Source organism: Malus sylvestris, chromosome 2 (assembly GCF_916048215.2).
Source record: "Malus sylvestris chromosome 2, drMalSylv7.2, whole genome shotgun sequence".
NCBI classification, from domain to species: domain Eukaryota; kingdom Viridiplantae; phylum Streptophyta; class Magnoliopsida; order Rosales; family Rosaceae; genus Malus; species Malus sylvestris.
The window spans coordinates 32,591,339-32,611,487 of NC_062261.1; the positions used below are offsets into that span (position 1 = coordinate 32,591,339).

The 20,149-nt window shown below is 35.3% G+C and overlaps 2 protein-coding genes and 1 long non-coding RNA gene across 3 annotated transcripts; 1 reads left to right on the forward strand and 2 right to left on the reverse strand.

The window, feature by feature from the left end:
* Window positions 1-5,176: 5,176 nt before the first annotated feature.
* Window positions 5,177-6,277, reverse strand: LOC126603136 (NAC domain-containing protein 2-like). Its single transcript, XM_050269882.1, has 3 exons — window positions 5,836-6,277; window positions 5,413-5,688; window positions 5,177-5,316 (listed from the first exon to the last, which is right to left on the reverse strand). The coding sequence occupies exons 1-3, from the start codon at window positions 6,275-6,277 to the stop codon at window positions 5,177-5,179; spliced, it is 858 nt and encodes a 285-aa protein (XP_050125839.1).
* A 4,883-nt stretch (window positions 6,278-11,160) lies between these two features.
* Window positions 11,161-12,526, forward strand: LOC126614095 (uncharacterized). Its single transcript, XR_007620273.1, has 3 exons — window positions 11,161-11,223; window positions 11,353-11,961; window positions 12,084-12,526. It is a non-coding gene; the product is annotated as an uncharacterized LOC126614095 (long non-coding RNA).
* A 3,893-nt stretch (window positions 12,527-16,419) lies between these two features.
* Window positions 16,420-19,642, reverse strand: LOC126603145 (MATH domain and coiled-coil domain-containing protein At3g58210-like). The gene is made up of 4 exons (XM_050269894.1): window positions 19,394-19,642; window positions 19,172-19,287; window positions 18,972-19,066; window positions 16,420-17,376 (listed from the first exon to the last, which is right to left on the reverse strand). The coding sequence occupies exons 1-4, from the start codon at window positions 19,640-19,642 to the stop codon at window positions 16,475-16,477; spliced, it is 1,362 nt and encodes a 453-aa protein (XP_050125851.1). The 3' UTR covers window positions 16,420-16,474.
* Between the last annotated feature and the right edge of the window lie 507 nt (window positions 19,643-20,149).

Sequence of the window (20,149 nt, forward strand, 5' to 3'; positions counted from 1 at the left end):
AAAGTGGTATGGCTGATTAGCAAACCCAGTCGTAGCAGTCTGCGGCAGATCATAGTGTGAGAAAACAGTACCACTACTTGGGTCTTGTGTACTGGAGTAGTCGTACTGTGGCAAGTCGGTCTCATTATTCACAAAACCATCGTGTTGAAGATAGTTTTGTTGGTTAGCCATGCCTACTGAAGAGGCCAAAGTTGGACATGCAGCTTCTGCGATGAAATCATCTGGCCTCTGTTGAACTATAAGTATTTGAGCTGAAATGTTTTAGAATAAGTTTTGTTTAAATTGGTGAATCCACTTGTGCAGAATGAGGCAAAGTGTAAATGTCTCCCAGTGCACAAGGCTCCCGCTTTACGCAGGGTCTGGGAGAGGTGAATGTCGGCTAGCCTTACCCCCATTTATGGAGAGGCTGCTCCCAAGTCTCGAACCCGAGACCTACCGCTCATGGGCAAAGTGTAAATGTCTAGTTTTGTAAAAAGGCCATGAGTGCCATGTGTTGGTAGATCCATGAAATTAGAGAGATGTGTGTCTAGGATGAAATGTAGTAGTTTATGTGGTCCCAAGTTAAGGACATTCAGTTAATGTAAAGCACGTGAGTGCTCATTTCTGAAATGAGAAGCAATATTCCTCTGTAAAGTTTCTGCAGAGAAAAGAACAAGAAACCGTTCGTTTTCTCCAACCTTTGTTCATCGTGTGTTTTCTGTACAGCTCCATCTTCATCAAAACTCTCATTGAAATCAAGTTACACTAACATGGCCTCAGAGCCAGGTTGGGTCTAACAATCTGGGCGTAAATCTGTGAAGCTATTTTTGAGCTCAATCGAAGCTCTCTTGAAGCTCCGTGAACATTGTCGATTCAGATCAAAACATGTCTGGATCTGGAGGCTCGGAAGTGAGGACTCCAGTTTTCTCCGGTGAGAACTACGAGTTCTGGAGAATTAAAATGGCAACGATATTCAAATCCCTTGGGTTATGGAACCTGGTAGAGAAGGGGATTGAAACCTCCAATCCGAAGAAGAAGGAAGCTGGAGAAGCGTCGAAGGATGATGAAGAAATGGTAGCTGTTCTGATGAAAGACGCAAAGGCTTTGGGAATCATTCAGAATGCAGTCTCGGATCAGATCTTCCCACGAATCGCCAATGCCGAGTCAGCTAAGATGGCATGGGATTTGTTGTACGGGGAGTATCACGGTGGTGATCAGGTACGATCTGTGAAATTGCAGAATCTTAGGAGAGAGTTTGAATATGCTAGGATGAGAGATGATGAGTCTTTATCTAGCTATCTTACACGGCTGAATGAGCTAATTAATCAAATGAGAACATTTGACGAATCTCTGTCGAATGAGAGACTGGTGCAAAAGGTTCTGATTAGTCTTAGTAAACCTTATGATTCTATCTGTTTGGTTATAGAAAACACAAAGTGTCTAGAGACTGTAGAGTTGCAGGAAGTAGTTGCAATCTTAAAAAGTCAAGAACAACGGTTTGATCTGCATACTGTTGATACTACTGGGAAAACATTCTCATCTTTCTCAGTGAGTTCAAAAGAGCAGGATAGGGGTGAAGGTCAATCTGGTTCATCTCGGTTCCAGAAAAATTGGAATAACAAGGGCAAGAAATGGGGTTCAAAACCTAAGTTTCAGCAGAAATTTCCTGCTAATCCTGCACATAATGCACAGTCAATGGAGCAGATAGGTACAAAACCACAGTGCAGGGTATGTTCTAAGTTTCACTTTGGAGAGTGTAGGTATAAAGGGAAACCTAAATGCTATAACTGTGAAAAGTTTGGTCACTGGGCTAGAGAGTGCACAGTAGGTAAATTAGTGCAAAAGGCAAATAGTGCTAATCAGGTAGAGGTGACAGGGAACCTGTTTTATGCAAATAGCACAATCACTGAATCAAAAGTGAATGGAGAATGGTATGTAGACAGTGGTTGTAGCAACCATATGACAGGGGATTCTAAGTTGTTGATAGACATGAAGACAAATGTGGTTGGCAAGGTTCAAATGCCCACAGGGGAACTCATGAATGTGGCAGGTTTTGGTACACTTGTGATAGACACTAGCAAAGGCAGAAAATATGTCAAAGAAGTAATGTACCTACCTGGGTTGAAGGAAAATCTGTTAAGTGTGGGGCAGATGGATGAACACGGTTACTACCTGTTATTTGGGGGAAAGATGTGTAGTATCTTTGATGGACCTTCATTGGATTGTCTTGTACTCAAAGTTGAAATGAAAAAGAACAGATGTTATCCTTTGACACTGATACAAAATGATCAGGTTGTACTGAGAGCAGGTATTTCTAAGTCTACTTGGATATGGCACAAGAGACTAGGCCATCTGCATTTTAGAGGTCTTCAACAGCTTAAGAACAAAGAAATGGTGCATGGTCTCCCAGTTTTAGAAGAAATGGATGAAGTTTGTGAAGGTTGTCAGTTTGGGAAACAGCATAGAGAGTGGTTTCCAAAGAATCAAGCGTGGAGAGCAAGTAAACCTCTAGAACTGGTGCATGTAGATCTGTGTGGTCCTATGCAGAATGATTCTCTTGCGGGCAACAAATATTTCATGCTTCTTGTAGATGACTGTACAAGAATGATGTGGGTTTATTTTCTGAAATACAAGTCAGATGCATTGATCTGTTTTAGAAAATTCAAGTCCATGGTGGAATTACAAAGTGGTTTTAAGATAAAATGTTTGAGGAGTGACAGAGGGGGTGAATTCACATCTTGTGAATTCAACAAACTGTGTGAAGATGCAGGGATTCAAAGACAGTTATCTATGGCCTATACTCCACAACAGAATGGAGTGGTAGAGAGGAAGAACCGAGCTGTGGTTGAGATGGCAAAAGCTATGCTTCATGACAAAGGACTACCATACTACTTATGGGCAGAATCTGTACTCACAGCTGTCTATATATTGAACAGGTGTCCTATAAGAGCTCTTGGAGAAGTAACTCCATTTGAAGCATTCAGTGGTCGAAAACCTGGAATTGCACATCTTAGAATCTTTGGTTGTCTGTATTATGTACACACACCAAATGAGTTGAGACAGAAACTAGATGCAAAGAGTGTCAAGGGCATATTTGTAGGTTATGCAACCTGTGAAAAGGGGTACAGAGTGTATGATCCTCTTAGTAAAAAGCTTATACTCTCAAGGGATGTTGTGTTTGATGAAAATGCAGCCTGTGAATGGAAGACAGCTCCTGAGAACTATGTAACTGTGTTTAATCCTAGTGAGTTATCTGTGCTGCCTAAATGTATCTCATCAGAGACAACTCCAGAGGAAAATGATTATGTTTTGTCACCAAATTTGGCATTTTCTCATGAATCTGTAAGTGATGTGGACAACAGCATGAAAATGACTCAAGCCTTTGATCACACTCCATTGAAATGGAGGAATCTAGATGATGTCTTGGCACAATGCAATCTTTGTATTATGGAACCTGAAAAATTTGAAGAGGCAGCCAAAGATGAAGCATGGATGAAGGCTATGAAAGATGAACTGTCAATGATTGAGAAGAATGCAACATGGGATCTGGTAAACAGACCAAGTGATAAACCCATAATTGGGGTTAAGTGGGTGTTCAAGACCAAGCTTAATCTCGATGGGACAGTGCAAAAGCATAAGGCAAGATTGGTAGCCAAAGGATATGCTCAGAAACCAGGTGTGGATTACAATGAAACGTTTGCACCTGTAGCTAGACTGGATACAATTCGGACTCTAATTGCTTTGGCAGCTCAGAAAAGTTGGAAATTATACCAACTAGATGTGAAATCTGCTTTTCTGAATGGAGTACTCGAAGAAGAAGTTTATGTAGAACAACCAGATGGTTTTGTGATCAAGGGGAGTGAAGACAAGGTGTACAAGCTTTATAAAGCTTTGTATGGTCTAAAACAGGCACCAAGAGCCTGGTATAGTGAAATTGATACCTATTTTGCTCACTGTGGGTTTGTGAAAAGTCAGAGTGAAGCTACTCTTTACATCAAAGTAAGGGGAGGAGAAATTCTGATTGTTTCAATCTATGTGGATGACATAGTGTATACTGGGAATAGCACTGAGATGTTGAAGGAGTTCAAGGAAGACATGATGACAAAATATGAGATGACAGATTTGGGGCTCCTTCACCATTTCCTTGGTATGGGAGTGATTCAAACTCACACAAGCATATTTATCCATCAAAGGAAGTATGCTGGTTCTTTGTTAGATAAGTTTGGTTTGAATGAGTGTAAATCTGTGTTTACACCACTGGTTTCATCAGAGAAGCTATGCAAAGATGATGGCAGTGGTTCAGCAAGTGAGGAACAGTATCGAAGAATTGTTGGAAGTTTGTTGTATCTCACAGCAACTCGACCAGATATAATGTATGATGCAAGCCTTCTAGCTCGATTCATGCACTGTCCTACAAATAAACATCTTGGAACAGCCAAAAGAGTGCTTAGGTACATCAAGGGAACTTTAGATTATGGTTTGGAGTATGTAAAGGGAAAGAATGCAATGCTAATCGGATTCTGTGATAGTGATTGGGGAGGATCTGTTGATGATAGCAAGAGTACTTCTGGTTATGCATTTTCCTTTGGCAGTGGAGTGTTCTCATGGGCCTCAGTGAAGCAGAATTGTGTAGCACTCTCTACAGCAGAAGCAGAGTACATCAGTGCCTCTGAAGCAACTGCTCAAGCCATTTGGCTTAGATTTGTTCTTGAAGATTTTGGTGAGATGCAAACTGAAGCGACTCCAGTACACTGTGATAATACAGCAGCAATTGCAATTACTAAAAATCCTGTTTTCCATCAGAAAACCAAGCACATTGACAGAAGGTATCATTTTATCAAGAATGCACTCCAGGAAGGGATAATCGATTTGGTGTACTGTCCAACAAATGAGCAGGTGGCAGACATATTTACTAAGGCTTTGTCTAAGGATCGATTCAACTATCTTCGAGATATGCTTGGTGTGAAATCAGCTCAAAACTTAAAGGGGAGTGTTGAACTATAAGTATTTGAGCTGAAATGTTTTAGAATAAGTTTTGTTTAAATTGGTGAATCCACTTGTGCAGAATGAGGCAAAGTGTAAATGTCTAGTTTTGTAAAAAGGCCATGAGTGCCATGTGTTGGTAGATCCATGAAATTAGAGAGATGTGTGTCTAGGATGAAATGTAGTAGTTTATGTGGTCCCAAGTTAAGGACCTTCAGTTAATGTAAAGCACGTGAGTGCTCATTTCTGAAATGAGAAGCAATATTCCTCTGTAAAGTTTCTGCAAAGAGAAGAACAAGAAACCGTTCGCTTTCTCCAACCTTTGTTCATCGTGTGTTTTCTGTACAGCTCCATCTTCATCAAAACTCTCATTGAAATCAAGTTACACTAACAGCCTCGCCATTGGTTCTTGTGAATCATAGTAACATTGTGGAAAGAAGATAACATTACAATGCTTTTGCTGCTGCTGATTATAGCAATGATCAACATTATTCACAAAACCATTGTGCTGAAGATTAGTCTGTTGCTCTTGCTGCGGCTTTTGCAGTTGTGGGTAATGATTGGTATTAACGTCCTCAGCAACCTCAGAAGACACGGGAGAAACATAAGATTCATCAATATTCTCAAATTGCTTTTGAATATTTTTTCTTTGGGATTCTACTACTTTGGTCTCCTCGCGATCATCCGCCTTTCTCTTTCTATCATAATTCTTTCTAATCCGGCAGACTACATAGTCATCACCATTACTAGTTCTTGAATTATTTGATTTAATATACATGGCCAGTTTAGGGTCCAGGCTAAACTCGTGCATAATCCAACAACTGTTTTCTTAAGGATATTTAGTATTCGCATATGTAAACCTTTTCCACCAACCTATCGTGTCTTTAGTCTTCGGATCTTTGATTTTAGTCCCTGAATTCTGGCCATGCCATGTCCCAGACCCTATCGTGCGAGCCACAAGCGAACCTGTACTCTTGCTGCTTGTTGGTTTCAGTTTGGTAAAGAAGTAAAGGTCTTCACCTTTTCCTAAATTTTGTCCACCATTGTTATTCCATATATCTCTCGCCTCTATGCCACCATAAAGATCAATATCTGGAATAACATTCTCATCCTTAAAGGGTGCGCCATGAACCTTGTTGCGCAGATAATATCCCACTAACTCCTCGTCTCTTGGGTGAAACTTGTAACCTACTGGAAAGTCATTAGCAGATGCCATATATATTTCTTGCTTCCGCTTTCTTGAGAAGATGAGATTTAAAAATGTGGAAAGAAAAGGAGTAGGGCGGGAGGGCTGCGGGGAGAGAGATTTTTTCATGGTTAGGGTTTTAGATACTCGGAGTCGATGTGTTTCTCTGTAAGTGGTTTTGATGATTGCATTTAGTCCTTCCACTCCAAAATCCTATATATAGATTTAGATCAACCGCCTTAACCTTTCATTTCGGAATAATTGCCCTAAAATCACGCTCAAAACACGTTACAAATCTTCACTCGTGGTGGAAAAGTAGGAGTTTTATTAGGTCAAGAATTCTGATGAGTAGATTTTATATTATATATTTTACCCTAATCTTAATATATTTTGGTAAATATTTTGAAAGAATTTTGATACTTTGAATTGTATTTTCAATATAGGACTTTCGACTTCCTCTGGATCAAAACAGGACCAAATGGATGAATTTTGGAGTAATTCCAGTTGGAGGACGTTCGTGAGTCACTTAGCTTGATCGTATCAAAATTTGGGATTTTTTCACCAAGCGATTATTTTCTAGCGATGGAATAAAGAAGCAGTGCGCAGTGCGCAGTGCTGGAAAATGACGTTTTTGGGCTTAAATGGCGTTTTTGGAGCCCAAGATGACCTCGGATGGGTTCGTGGCCTTCTGAAGAAGTGTTCAGAATATTCCAAACATTAAATCCAGCTATGTTGGGCCAGTTTTGGAGCAGCTTATGGGTCCAAAACGTGGGTGTTTAGATTTTAGGCGAATTTCACCATTTAATTTAGCGTTATGTTTCATATTTTATTTAATTATTATTATTAGTTTCCTAGTGGGAAGAAAGGACCTGTTTTTAGGGTTTGTGAGGGGGTTTAGCAAATATATTGCTTGGCCGTCTACAGTTTTAGTCTACGCTTTGTTTTATGCAATTTTGGAGATAGAGAGAAGTGCTAGGGTTTTGGAGATTTTCTACTTGAAGGTGTTTTCAATCCTTTTCTTAATAATATTTTCTATGATTTCAATTATGAATATGCGTAACTAATTTCTTATGCTAGGGCGAAGCCTTGAGCTTTAGCATGATTATGTGATTTTTATTTAATTGCTTATGATTGATTGCATGCATACTTTGAATTGTTAATCACCGGGATAAAAACTATCTAATTGTTTTAATGCCTGATCACCATTAGGATATTTAGAAAAGTAATTTGATGCAATTTTGGTCGGAAGGTTCCCTAAAATTGACGCTGGCTTCTTGTGATTAATAATTGTAATTTCGCTTAGGATGAACACCACGTCTTAAGGGTTGCATAGGTTTTCAAAGGGTTTTCATAAAGCATAGTGAGTCTTTCATGTTCATATTTGATCCGAACGTCCGGACGGGTTGCGTGTTAGATATACGTTCTATGTTGGAGGTTCCAAGTAGAATATGAATTAGGAAAATCTAACCTTCAAAATGGCATGTGTAGATCATGAGTAATTGGTAAAAGTTCATAGGATTGCTAGGTGATGGTGGAACCCTAGTGCTTTCTTAATTTGATTCTCCCAAAACTGTTTTCTTTTCTCTCTAGTCCTAATATTGCGGATTGTTTATTTTAATTCATTAATTTCGTTTTTATTTTAATTAGGTTATAAAATCAATCACCTCAATTTTTACTTTACAATAATTAAATTGAATCTGATTAGTTTCGAATTATTTAATAATCTCTGTGGAGACGACCTTGCGAGATCCGTTTATACTACAATAACCTTGTGATTCTTGCAAGTAAAATAGGAGATTTAAGCCCGTTCACATGAGTAGTAAAAATCCTATCAAATTCCTATTTAGTTTGTTAGCAGAAGATGCAAGTGTTTAAAAAAAAAAAAGATTCTTTAGATATAGACCCTTACCATTCTTATTTTCTAGATAAAAACCCACCTAATTATAAATATCCAAATAAAACCCAAATTTACAAATGATTGCCAAGTATAGAAGTAATTGACCTATAATTACAAAATATTTACAATTTGAACCACAATATTCAAAATAAAAATCAATACATGTTATTGTTCACCTTAATTACAATGAAAATATAATTATTGCACATACTATTACCCCAAACACACACATATATACTTTCAAATGTATATATTACTACCATAACCTCAATATATATATATATCAATCTACCTATATTTAAATTTATGATGAGCAAATAACATATCTTTTGTAGGTAAATTAATATTGAATCAAATAACATTTTTTATTTCATAGGTAATTTATTTTCCATGTATTATCACATATATTTGGCACATTTTATTACTATAAGATATATGTACAAATAATAGGTAAATTAATCTTGGATAAAAAAACAATTGCTTTATTTTGTAAGTAAATTAATTTTGAATCAAATAACATTTCTTCATTATGTAGGCATTTTATTTTGTATGTATCATCATATATATTGGGCACGTTTTGTTATTATATGTACAAATAATAGGTAAACTAGTATTGAATAAAATAATAACATATTTTTATGTAGGTATATGATTTTGCATATATTTGGCTTTGCTTTATTATGCAGGTAAATTATTTTGCATGAATTTTATGTATGTCAAGCATGCTTTTTTGTTGTTATATATATGTGTGTGTGTGAAATAATTTACCTACATTTATACTGAAAATATAATTTTATTGACTTAACTAAGCATGTATTAATAGATTTATTAGGCATGTTTTATTGTTATTATATATTATGCAATGAATTTATTATTTTTTTATGTTTGTAAAATCATTAATTCTCCCTTACAATTTGTATGGAATTAATTGTGTAAATCAAACATTCAAATAGGGGTGTTTTGGGCATCAAAAATTTTTAAATGTGTAAAGTCAAATATAATTAAGGAATTTGTTGATGTGGAATCTAATCAATGGGTTTTATTATAGTAAAAAACTTATGTCGGGTTTGGTGTGGAGAAAATTAAGTTTCAGGGACTACAATCATATTTTCAATTTTTTTTGGGGGGGGGGGTGGATTTGTGTTTGGTTGCTGGATTTGATTTGGTTTTTGCTTTTAGGAAAAGCTGGGATTCGAATTTTGGGGTTTTTGCATACAAGATTGGAAGCCCTTTCTTATCAAGGTATATAATTTTTATTTTTCATAATATATCTTTTGTTGAACATAATTTAAATGTTTTGGGGTCCTGTTGCATTTGTACATCCGTTTTCTGTAAATTTTTAATTTTTGTTCCTGCGTTTGGATTTTGAGTGTAGTTGTAGTTTTTTTTTTTGTGCTTTTGTGCGTAGGCATCCAAGCTTTTTGTGGTTGGGCTTTATAATTTCATATTTTCCCTTTGATTTTTCTTATTTATTCCCTTATTTGTTTCATTTTCTCTCATTTTGGGGATTCTTCTCTCTATTCTGTATTTGTTCTTTGTTTTAAGGTTAGTTGCTTTTTTTTGGGGGGGGGGGGGTTTATTGTGGGTTTTCAGTTTGTTAATTTGTGACTTTGTGTTTAGATTTTTCTTTCATATGTGATTAAATCGGTATTGGGTTGTTGAAAATATGATTTTTTATTCTGCTTAAGCTTCTTGCTCATTTTTCTGGGATTTTAGGCTTTCAGTTGCAAAGGTAACAAGGAACCCAAAAGTCCCAAAAATCGGTATTGGCATTTGAATTAATGGATTTCCATTTTCTTTCCCAAAACAATCTGTTAATTGAAAATTGTTTTCTTTCTGCTAAAGGTGGTGCTGGAATTGGATTTACTTAACGACAAAGAAAAGCAAAAGGTGTTGAAAGCAGTCTCCGCCTTACAGGTATCAATTACTTTTTTAAGCATGTTGGTTAAATTTGGCTCTGTGAAAAAAAAATTAGAAAATAATAAAAATGTAAAAAAATTCTGAGTTATTTCATTCATCAGCACCTACTGAGTTCTTTGTATTCATTCAATTTTTTTTTTGTAATTGTATTACAATTTTACCCCTCAGTACACATGGGAAAACATATGAAATCTACATTATTTTATGCACATTTTAGTCCAAATGTCAAACTTTAAATTTTCAAATCTATTAAATATCTAAGTTTGTTACTTTGCATGATTTTATGCATGTGTTGCTCTATACTATAGTCATCCAAAAGATATTTTATACATATTTTGCAACGTGATTTAATGCTTTTTTTGCTCCTTTAATGATTGATCTAATTTTGTTTTTCCCTCTAAAAGGGAGATGCAATTCAAGCAACCATGAAACCCTAGGACATCCAATTCTTGTTGGAGCGTCTAAAAGTTGGGTTTGGGTATGAGATAGATAAATTTTGTGTTATCTACAACAGAACATCAAGCAAAATTGTCCTTCATGATGTCATGGTTGAGTTGAACAAAAACACTACCATAGTCCCTATTGAGAAACCAAATCAAATGATCCCGATGCATTGGTTTAATTTAATTGAATTTGATGAGCTTCACAAGAAAGTCGATAGAGATGTAAACCTCACAGGTAAAGCATCTAATTTTGACTATTGCCAGTACTCTAAAATCATTATTCTTAGTTTTTAACTGAATTTAGCTTAAACTGGTTCTTATAACTATATCATATGTGGATGTTTTTTTGTTGTTTGATGACTTTACAACCGATTGAGAACATGATTGTGCAAAATATCAGAGTTGAGAAAAAGTGAAACCTCCAACTTCAAAATAATAGGTGAACTATACTTCTCTTAAACTGTGATTGCATATTTATACATATATAGCCATACGAAAATTACATGGAAAGTTCTGACTCCATTTTATAACTGTAGAGGTGAACAAGTTACAGTGACCCTATAGGCAGAAACTACAACAAGGTTTCTAGAGGATGCATTGCAGTCACTTTCGCCACCTGTCTTTGTTGTTTTGCCTTCACTCAAAGTGAAGCAATACAAGGGTTATACCTTAATAAAGTCTATATCCAATTGCTTTACTTTTGTGTTTATAATTGTTATCTTTATATTTATAGGAAAACCTGTTCTGGGGAGCACAAACTAAACAATTTGTATTTTCAATCCTGATATCCCACAACTTTCATAATATAAGCAAGAGTAAGTGAACAAACCTTATTTAATGTTTTATTTTTTTCGTTTATATTTTTACCGTCTATATTCTTGGATCTAAAAATGTAAAAATCAGGATTGATTGAATATCTCAAAACACCCATTGAAATTCTACAGACTTCTGCTGCAAAGTATAGAAAGACTACTGTTATGGTTGATTCTAAACAGAAGACAATTGAACAATTGCTTCTTCTTGATCCAGCATTAAACAAGGTCAATCCACCATCACTAAATTATCTCATGTTTTATCAATTGTATTTTGCAATTGCTTCACAATTAATTGTTTGTTCTATTTTGGAAATGACATATTGTTTCTTAGTCTATACTGTGTTATGCATACGAAGTGTCATGTTGTTTGTTTCTTTGTTCATTTATAAGCTTCAGTACAAAAAATTTAACAACTTATCTTTCACGACTCAATATAAATTTTCCAAAATGTGATCTCATGTCCAAAATTTGTATTCTATTTTATAATTTGGGTGGAAATACATTTTCTAGGGTGCAAGTGTCATGTCTGGGAGTTTATTCCTAAATGTCTTTTGTATTTGAAAATTTTATATGATATCATAATACAAGTTTCGTATGCCAAGCAACAATTGTCGATTACTATCTGACCAAGGGATGGTGGTACAAGTCATGCTCCTATTGCCACAAAAGTGTGAAAAATACATATGGAACCTTTCAGTGCTTTGAACATGGGCAACTCGGAAAAATGCCTAAGCTATGGTAATTTCCTAATTTATTTTTTCTACGTTCTTTATATCTCTTTGCAATAAATATGGTTTTTATTGCAAGCGTTCTTTTTAAACTGCTAAACTCACGTCATAATATCTTCGTCTTTTATTTAGGTTTAAATGAATTTTATTATGGATGATGCCACAAATCAATTCAAATTCTTAGTGATGGGAATGACTACTGAATAACCTCTGGGTATTTCTTATCACTCTTTGGTCATAGAAGAAGGCCATGACGACTCTTCTGTGTTGCTACCGCACTTCCAAAAATTGGTTGGCAACATGAAAAAATTCTAGGTCTGTTTTGGTAATCAAAACAATGAGTTTGGCAACACCAACTTTGTTGTTCATGGAATAGTGGAGGAACAAGCATCATTGGACCCAAAACTTAGTTAGGAATAGGCATCCTTTGACCCAAAACTTAGTTCGATTATACCGTGTACACCTACTAGCAACACTGGGAAACAAGTCATTGATGCAGCAACCCTTCTCCCTTTTATGACCCTGCAATCGCAAACTTGAGAAATCCAATCAGCTGTGACAAACAAGGGTGTAAAAAGGACACTATTTGTTGAAAATGAACCTTCAAAAGCTCATAGGTTAATTTTCTCCTTCAAATAATGTTGGTATTTCATTAAACAAAAACATCATGTATGCACTTTATAATGTTCATTTCCATCCTTTTTAAATTTGACATGTTTTCACATCAAACATGATGAGGGGAGACAACCACCGTCTGCTAATTCAGCCAAAATCTCTGCGGAATTCTCTAACTTGGTTGTCCCAAAAGTTGAACCTGCAGACAAAATTCTGATCAGTGCATTAAGAAATAGATCATAGACAAAGAAAGTCAAGGACATGTATAATGAGATATTGTTTACAATAATATATACCAACTTGGACAATTATTGAATTTTTGTTCTGGTTTGCTGCTTAGTGTTGGAGATCATTTGCAAAAGAAATGAGCTATAAAAGACTTCATCATGGATTGCTGCAAAGGATCAAAGATATATATTTTTTGGCCATTCCACTACTATAGATATATACTTTTTGGGCATTCCACTACTAAAGTTACCTAATTCACATACCATAAGAAGATGTCTTATTATTTTTTACAACTGTTGGAACGACATCAAGCCTTGCAGGACATGTATTTTGTCATGTTGCATGCACAAACAAAATATGTGTAAACTGCATGGTACTTCAGTCTCTGATGCAAAGACACTATATTTTGTCATTGCAACTTTTGTCAATGTAAACTTTCCTTCAAGTAATTTTGATTGTATACTAGCTCTCGATGTCGACTTAATAAAGTAGTAGTGTAAACTGAATTGCTTATTTTATGTATCAATGCACCTATCTCGTGCTTTTTCTTTTATTTGGAGATAATTGTGTAAATTTGTGGTTTTGTGAGCGTTACTTATGTAAAACGTGCATTATCTGAATTGCTACATTTAAGAATGCAATATATTGCTGCAACATTTTCAATTAATTTTTCTATGGATATTATTCATGGTTTGAAAACCCGCAACAAAGCACGGGCGTTCCTACTAGTTGTAAACAAAATCCCACTATTTCAACTGTGAACAATCCAATTACAACAATCTTCACCCTAGAAAGTAACTAATGTTGGAAGATTAGGAGAATTGAGGCCTCCTGATGATAGTGTTTGAAATTTTTTCGATACGATCAATATTTCTGTGAAAGTAATGAAAAAATAAAATAAAAGCATGAAAAGGGGCTAAAGTCTAAACTTCAAAAGATATTAGAGAAACACTTAAACTTCGTTTAAAATTGACAAGATTTAGCGATATTTCCAACATAGCAGTTAAGTATCGACAAACTGTCATATGACATTCCATAAAGTTTCATTTTTAATATCCATGTTTTTTAGCAAATTTTCATCTAAGGCAATCGATACCAATATCAATATTGACATCTACATATCCATCAATTTTTCATAAATATCTTTTGAAAAACTACCTGATGGGCATCCTTAAATTTTCCAAAAACTTTACCTTTGAAAGAGGCCACTTCTCTCAATGAATCTCAAGTGAGAAGTTGACCCGCTTATGTCTAGCATGTATTATGCCAAAACTTACTCCTCGTCGAGATATTTTCCGCTTTGCATCTATTCTCCCACGATTTAGTCCAAAAGCGTCCTAGTAAGGGTGATGTAATCATGCATATACAACGCACTTATCTTTGACGTCTTGACTACATTAAGTAAAAAATGCGACCCAAGTAGACAAAAGACCCACTAAAGATGTCGGACGGTTTTTCCTAGGGTTAGCTGTGTTTGAATCTTGTTTTCATTTTAAAATTCAAGTTAGTCCAATTGCCATAAAGAAGAGAAAACTTCTTGTGGAAGTTCGCGCACTCTCACTTATCCTTTCAGCTATAAGAGAAACCTCACATGCATTCTCACTGAGGAAGAGAGAAAGGAGAGAGAGGAGATCACTATTCTTGTAGAGAAGAGCAATCATCTTTAGAGTGAGAGGAGTGAGTTTTAGTTTTGAATAGAGAAAACCACACTATCACCACCACCAAATCTGGCCACCACCACAATCCTTCATGTTTGAGTAAGTGTTAACTAGCTTCACACACTTACTAATCACATTCCTTCACTCATCTGATACTAGAAGGTGTCGACAGCAGTTAGAGGGATTCTATACTTTGGAGCCTAAGAGGAAGAGCTATACAATGTGGATTCAAACTTTGAAAGAAGTTTATGGGATTGCTAAATCGATCGGGTTTAGAGCACACTGTAAAGGTATGTTTTCTACTTTCTTCTAGTTTTACTTTTGTATAAAACAAAGGGAATTGTTATTAACACTCCAAAAATCTCATTTGGCACTCCAAACTTTCTATAATTAGAAAGAAAAATACACTTGTGAGGAATGTAGAATTAAACTTTTAGAGTGTTAATAACAGTTCCCAAAACAAATTGAAAGTTCTAGGATGGGTACTAGTTTAACCTAGAGGGGGTGAATAGGTTCCAATTTAAAAATTCAATTCAATTTTCAATTTAATTTTCAGTTCTCAAATTAAATCCACATTCACATCACATATCAAACTATCATACTCATATGCAATTAAAACAATAAATAAAAAGTGCACACATGATGTAGGATTTAACGAGGCAAAACCCACCACTGGGAAAATCCTCGGGCTCCCAAGCCAGGACAAACACTAAGAGAAATAAGTACAGAAAGACTTACAAAACTCATCAACTAGACACGCATACTAGTAGGCAGTTTTGTCTCCGCGCTTTGCTACTAGATCTCTCTTCAGCCTTCGAGTTGAAGTGGCACGACACTAACGCGGCCGTCAATCACTGTCGCCTCGAACTTTGCAGGATACTAACGCGATCATGCATAATGTTTATATGATGAAGTGTTTGGTTGAAAAATCAATCAATTATGAAAATCACAAGGCACATTTTCATAATTGACATTCAATAAAAAACCCAAATGAAATCAGCATGAAAATAATATTTTCTCTTTTAAAAACACATGATGTTGAAACCACAAGACAGCAGCAATATCAAAAATATTTTTCCTTATTCAAAACACCAAGCTGCTGCCTCAAAATATTTTATCAAAGAAACCAGGTTATATGCATATGCGGCTTGCTTTAAACAAATCCCTGACATCTCTTATATAATGCACGGCACCGCACCAAATAAATTGATAAGGACGGCAAACCATTTAGATAACTCCCATGCAATCAGATAAGTCTCACCAAGTGCAATCAGATTATTTTGAAAGCGTGTTTTAATAATTAATGTAGAAAGGATAAGTCATTCTAAAGAGATAAAACCCACAAAGGGTAAAAGGCATATCCCAACTACAATACCATGTGATATAGATGTAGTTGGATGCATGCATGCAAACATACCTGAGTGGATGTCTCTGAAACGCTTGCCAGTTTTGTGATAGAGAGCCAAGAGACAAACTTAGACTAAAATAATTACAACGGAAAATATGTACGAGTCTAAGATTACAGACTCAGACGTTTTGTTTAGGAATAGCCAATTTTACCCTAACACAAATGAATACATTAATCATATGATTAGTGATCTTGAAGGGTTAGTATTAAAGAGTAATTAGGTTTCAATCTCTATTCACCAATGTTCATTGACTCAAACCTTATTGATTTTCAATTTTTAATCAAAATCTCTAGACTTTTTCCATGTCAGACTTTTATAATATATTTTTATGTGTTACCTATTGTAATACTTCATCATAATGTTATCTGTCGAAATACAATATGAAATATTTTCTGAAAGATTCTGAACCTTGAAAAGGAACAAGAATTCAAGCTAAGAAAAAGAATACTGCTGCAGAAATACTGTAAATAATAGTATGAAAGCAAGTATATATCTTGCATAGTTGAAAATGAAAATCAGTCCCAACTTTGAATAGATATATACTGCGTACATATTAAAACTGTCCATCGCAGTCATATGACCAAAATAATAAACGATGAATTCCAAAATTAGGCTAATGCCCCCCATAACCTAACTCTCTATCCATATCTATCTCCTTTAAATTCACCAAGTCACTTTCTGCTACCCGATCAAGATCTACCTCTGCTTCAACTAGCTCGGTCCTTCGTCTTCTTAATTTGATCTCCATAGCATCCACATCTTCTCTCAATCTTTTCACTCGCCCTGTCATTTCCTCAAATTTCTTCATACACAAAGCAGACTGAACATATGGCTCTAACCACGACAAATCAAATCTGAAGATCTCAAGCTCTTCCCATAAAAGTTGAAGGTGGTCGCAGGAGTCCTCAGACGTCATATCCCTACTTTTTGTAGTCTTTAAAAAATGCAGGACTCTTCCCAGAGCTGTGAATGCACATTCAGTGAACTTAAGACTCCTCTTTTGTTGGCACTCGATCAATGAAGGATGCCCTGAACAAACCTCCTCTAGTAGTGGAACAAAAGCTTTCTCAATCCAACCTAAACCTTTGAAATCGATGAGCTCACTAGCTGGAGTAGCGTAGGGTAGTTTTTCTCTTTCAGGTAACTTGACTACACGAGGGCCAGTAGGACTATCGGTGCTATTGTTACTGCAAATTTGTAGAGAACTTGGTTTATCATTGGAGGGAAGCAGCTGTTCACAATGTGCTTTAGAATTGGGTGCTACTGAAGAGTCTGGAACTTGCATAGAATTTGCACTTAGTGAGTGGTTCGTGCTCTTAACAAGAGAAGATGATCCTTCTTCGTTTTCATCCTCATCGATTTGAGCCTCAACGACATAAACCTTTACTTCAATAATACATGTATCATTCACAAGATAGCCTTCAGTACAGTCATGGAGCTTACTAAAAGGCAAAGTTACAAATGTGTAACCCAATGTAGTCACCTCTTCTTTGAACTTGTTCTCTTTTTGAAATTCTACAAAAAAAAAAAAAAAAAAATATCAAACGATGTCACAAGAAAAATTAATTAAGAATGCCTGTGTACATCAACAATAAAGAATTTTCAGACAGTTACAAAAAAATATAATTAACCAAAAAACCATGATTCAATAAACAAAGGAAAATGTTATTGACACTCAAAAAATCTCATTCTACACTCCTCACAAGTGTATTTTTCTTTCCAAATAAAAAAGGTTTGAAGTGTAAAATGAGATTTTTGGAGTGCCAATAACAATTCCTTAAACAAAATATTCGTCAGGAAGGGAAAAATATTATTGCAGCAATATCCGACTTCCAACTCATCATGCTTGGCTATATTTGATAACCAAAAAAAAAATAAGTATTTACCGTTGACTTTTACATAGCGCAACTCTTAAAATTGTTCAAAGAGATGCAACCAGCACTTGACTAAAACTATACACCTATTGGGGTTAGATGATAATTGTCTTTTTACTGAGAGACTTGATAAGATTTTACATATATACAAACTTCTTCAAAAATATTCACAGGTAAGGAATTAAGTTTGATAAGATACTGGTTCTTGCATATGCATGTACATCCTATTGCTTTTCAATATATCAAAATCAGTCAAAACCACATATGGAGATGCAGGAACCAGTTTTGACATGCAATTTCACCAAGCCATTCATGGCCAAATTATAGGTGGATTCATTTAAGTTATCAGAAAATCAACCTTAAGATCTACCATTCCTCCGATGCCACTCATACCAAAACAGCTAGCTAATTAGTTTCTATGCCAATAAGTGCTAATCAGAAAGAAAAAAAAAAACTAAATTTGAGATGAAAAAAGATTTTATGAATAATATCATGCAAGGGAACAAGAACAAACCGCCATCAAGCAGGAATAAAACGCATGATGTACCAATTAGCGAATTTAAGCTATTTGTTTGGTTCACTTTGAGAATTTAGAAAACGGATTACAGAAAGCTGCAAGAGCACTTGTGTTTGGCTATATACAAGAAATGCATGGGGAAGTAAAGACGAGAAAAACACTGTTAATTGCCTTTAGAATATGAAATTGCAATCTCTCAAGAGTCCAGAGTTTCCTAGAAGGAAGAGAAAAACAAACTGAACAATAAGACACTCACCCTGCATGTACTTTTGTATTTTTTAAATGGATATACACGAATTCTTTTTTGAAAAGAAACAAAGAAACTCGTTTTACGCTCCTAACACATCACTCATTATAAACTAAAGAGTGAGAATACTGCCTGAACTCAGTTGTTTTGAAATATAAACTCAAGAGTGAGAATACTGCTTTGCGTTATTGGGACCAAATGATCTAATTGGTTGTTGTTTTGAAATATGAACCATTGATTAAGAGAAGCCAAAGCTCCACGATGACTAGTTTTGGACTATATTGTGGCTACTACGTTGACACATAAGTGAGTCTCACGATTGTCAAATCATCAATTTAATGAAAGACAAACAAATAAAAGACATAAATTGATGCAATTTCAAAACATACTGAACGGAAAAAAATACCTAGTGTTTTTGACTTATTTCTGTTAAGTTGATTAACCACAGTGAACGTGAATTGAGCACAAATACTCCACCCAGATGGCAATGTCGAAGCATCTGCAACATTCAAATATATAGCCAAATAGCCGTCTCTGCGGCACCCCTTTGGATACATGAGGATCCGCCTGATCAAATCACACCAAGTTTATGCAGTCCAAATAACGCAGAGCAGAAAAAAAAATCCGAACGCACGTATCTATATAGGAGATAACTCAAAGTCAAATACGTACCATTTAAAACCACCAATGATGAAAACGTCAGAGTAATGCTTGCTCTGCAACTTCGAGAAGTGTTCGACTCTCCATGTGAATGTCCCAGAAAAAATATCTTTATATTCTTCAGTATACTTCAAATATTATACTCACTCAATCAGGTTAAGATTAAGAATAAAATATATGTGAAGAAAGAAAGATACCGTCAGCAACCCTAGTCATTATAATCGAGAGACTTACCATTTCAACCAACGAATCAGAATGAGTAGTTTTTTGTTCGCAATTTTCGGTTGTCGCTGAAGACATTTTCTTTCTGTAATTTCTCTTTTTGCAGTCTTTGTTCTTTCTAGTTGTTCTACTGTTTGAACCACATCTTGTCTTCCCTGGCTTGTATGTGTAGGTGTACCGTGGAGATCCAGCCCACGTTGGGGTATTTAATCTGGAATTTGGAGGAGCTTTCCACCTCGAGAATGGTAAAGGCCGTAACATTGGTAAATGAAAAGCTTGGTGGCTGGTGCATGAATTCATACTTCAGAATCATCGATTCTTGCTATGAATGACTTTTGGTATTTCACAACAATTTAGTGGCATTAATATGCCCATTGCCCACTCTTGAAGAAAAATGGTGATTTCGTATAAAATCAAGACCAAAATGTTAAAATGGTTCCTATATTTTAGTCATTGAGTCAATTTAGTCATTATGTTTTCAATTTGGCCAATTTGATCCTTGTGTTTATCTCCGTTAGCCAATTAATGACATTTTCATCTAATTTTTGTAAATTTTTTATAAATAATTATAAACGTATGTATAAAATTATTTATTTGATTTAAAATATTTAAAAATAAATTTAAATTTAAAAGAAAAATTATTCTCCTCCCAACTCTCCGGCCTCCTCCTTAACATATCCCCCTTTCTTTTCTATGTCACAACCTTAATCACTTTTCAGATTGGAAGTTTTATCTCTTTTATGTGTTATTTCTCATTGATTTTCATTT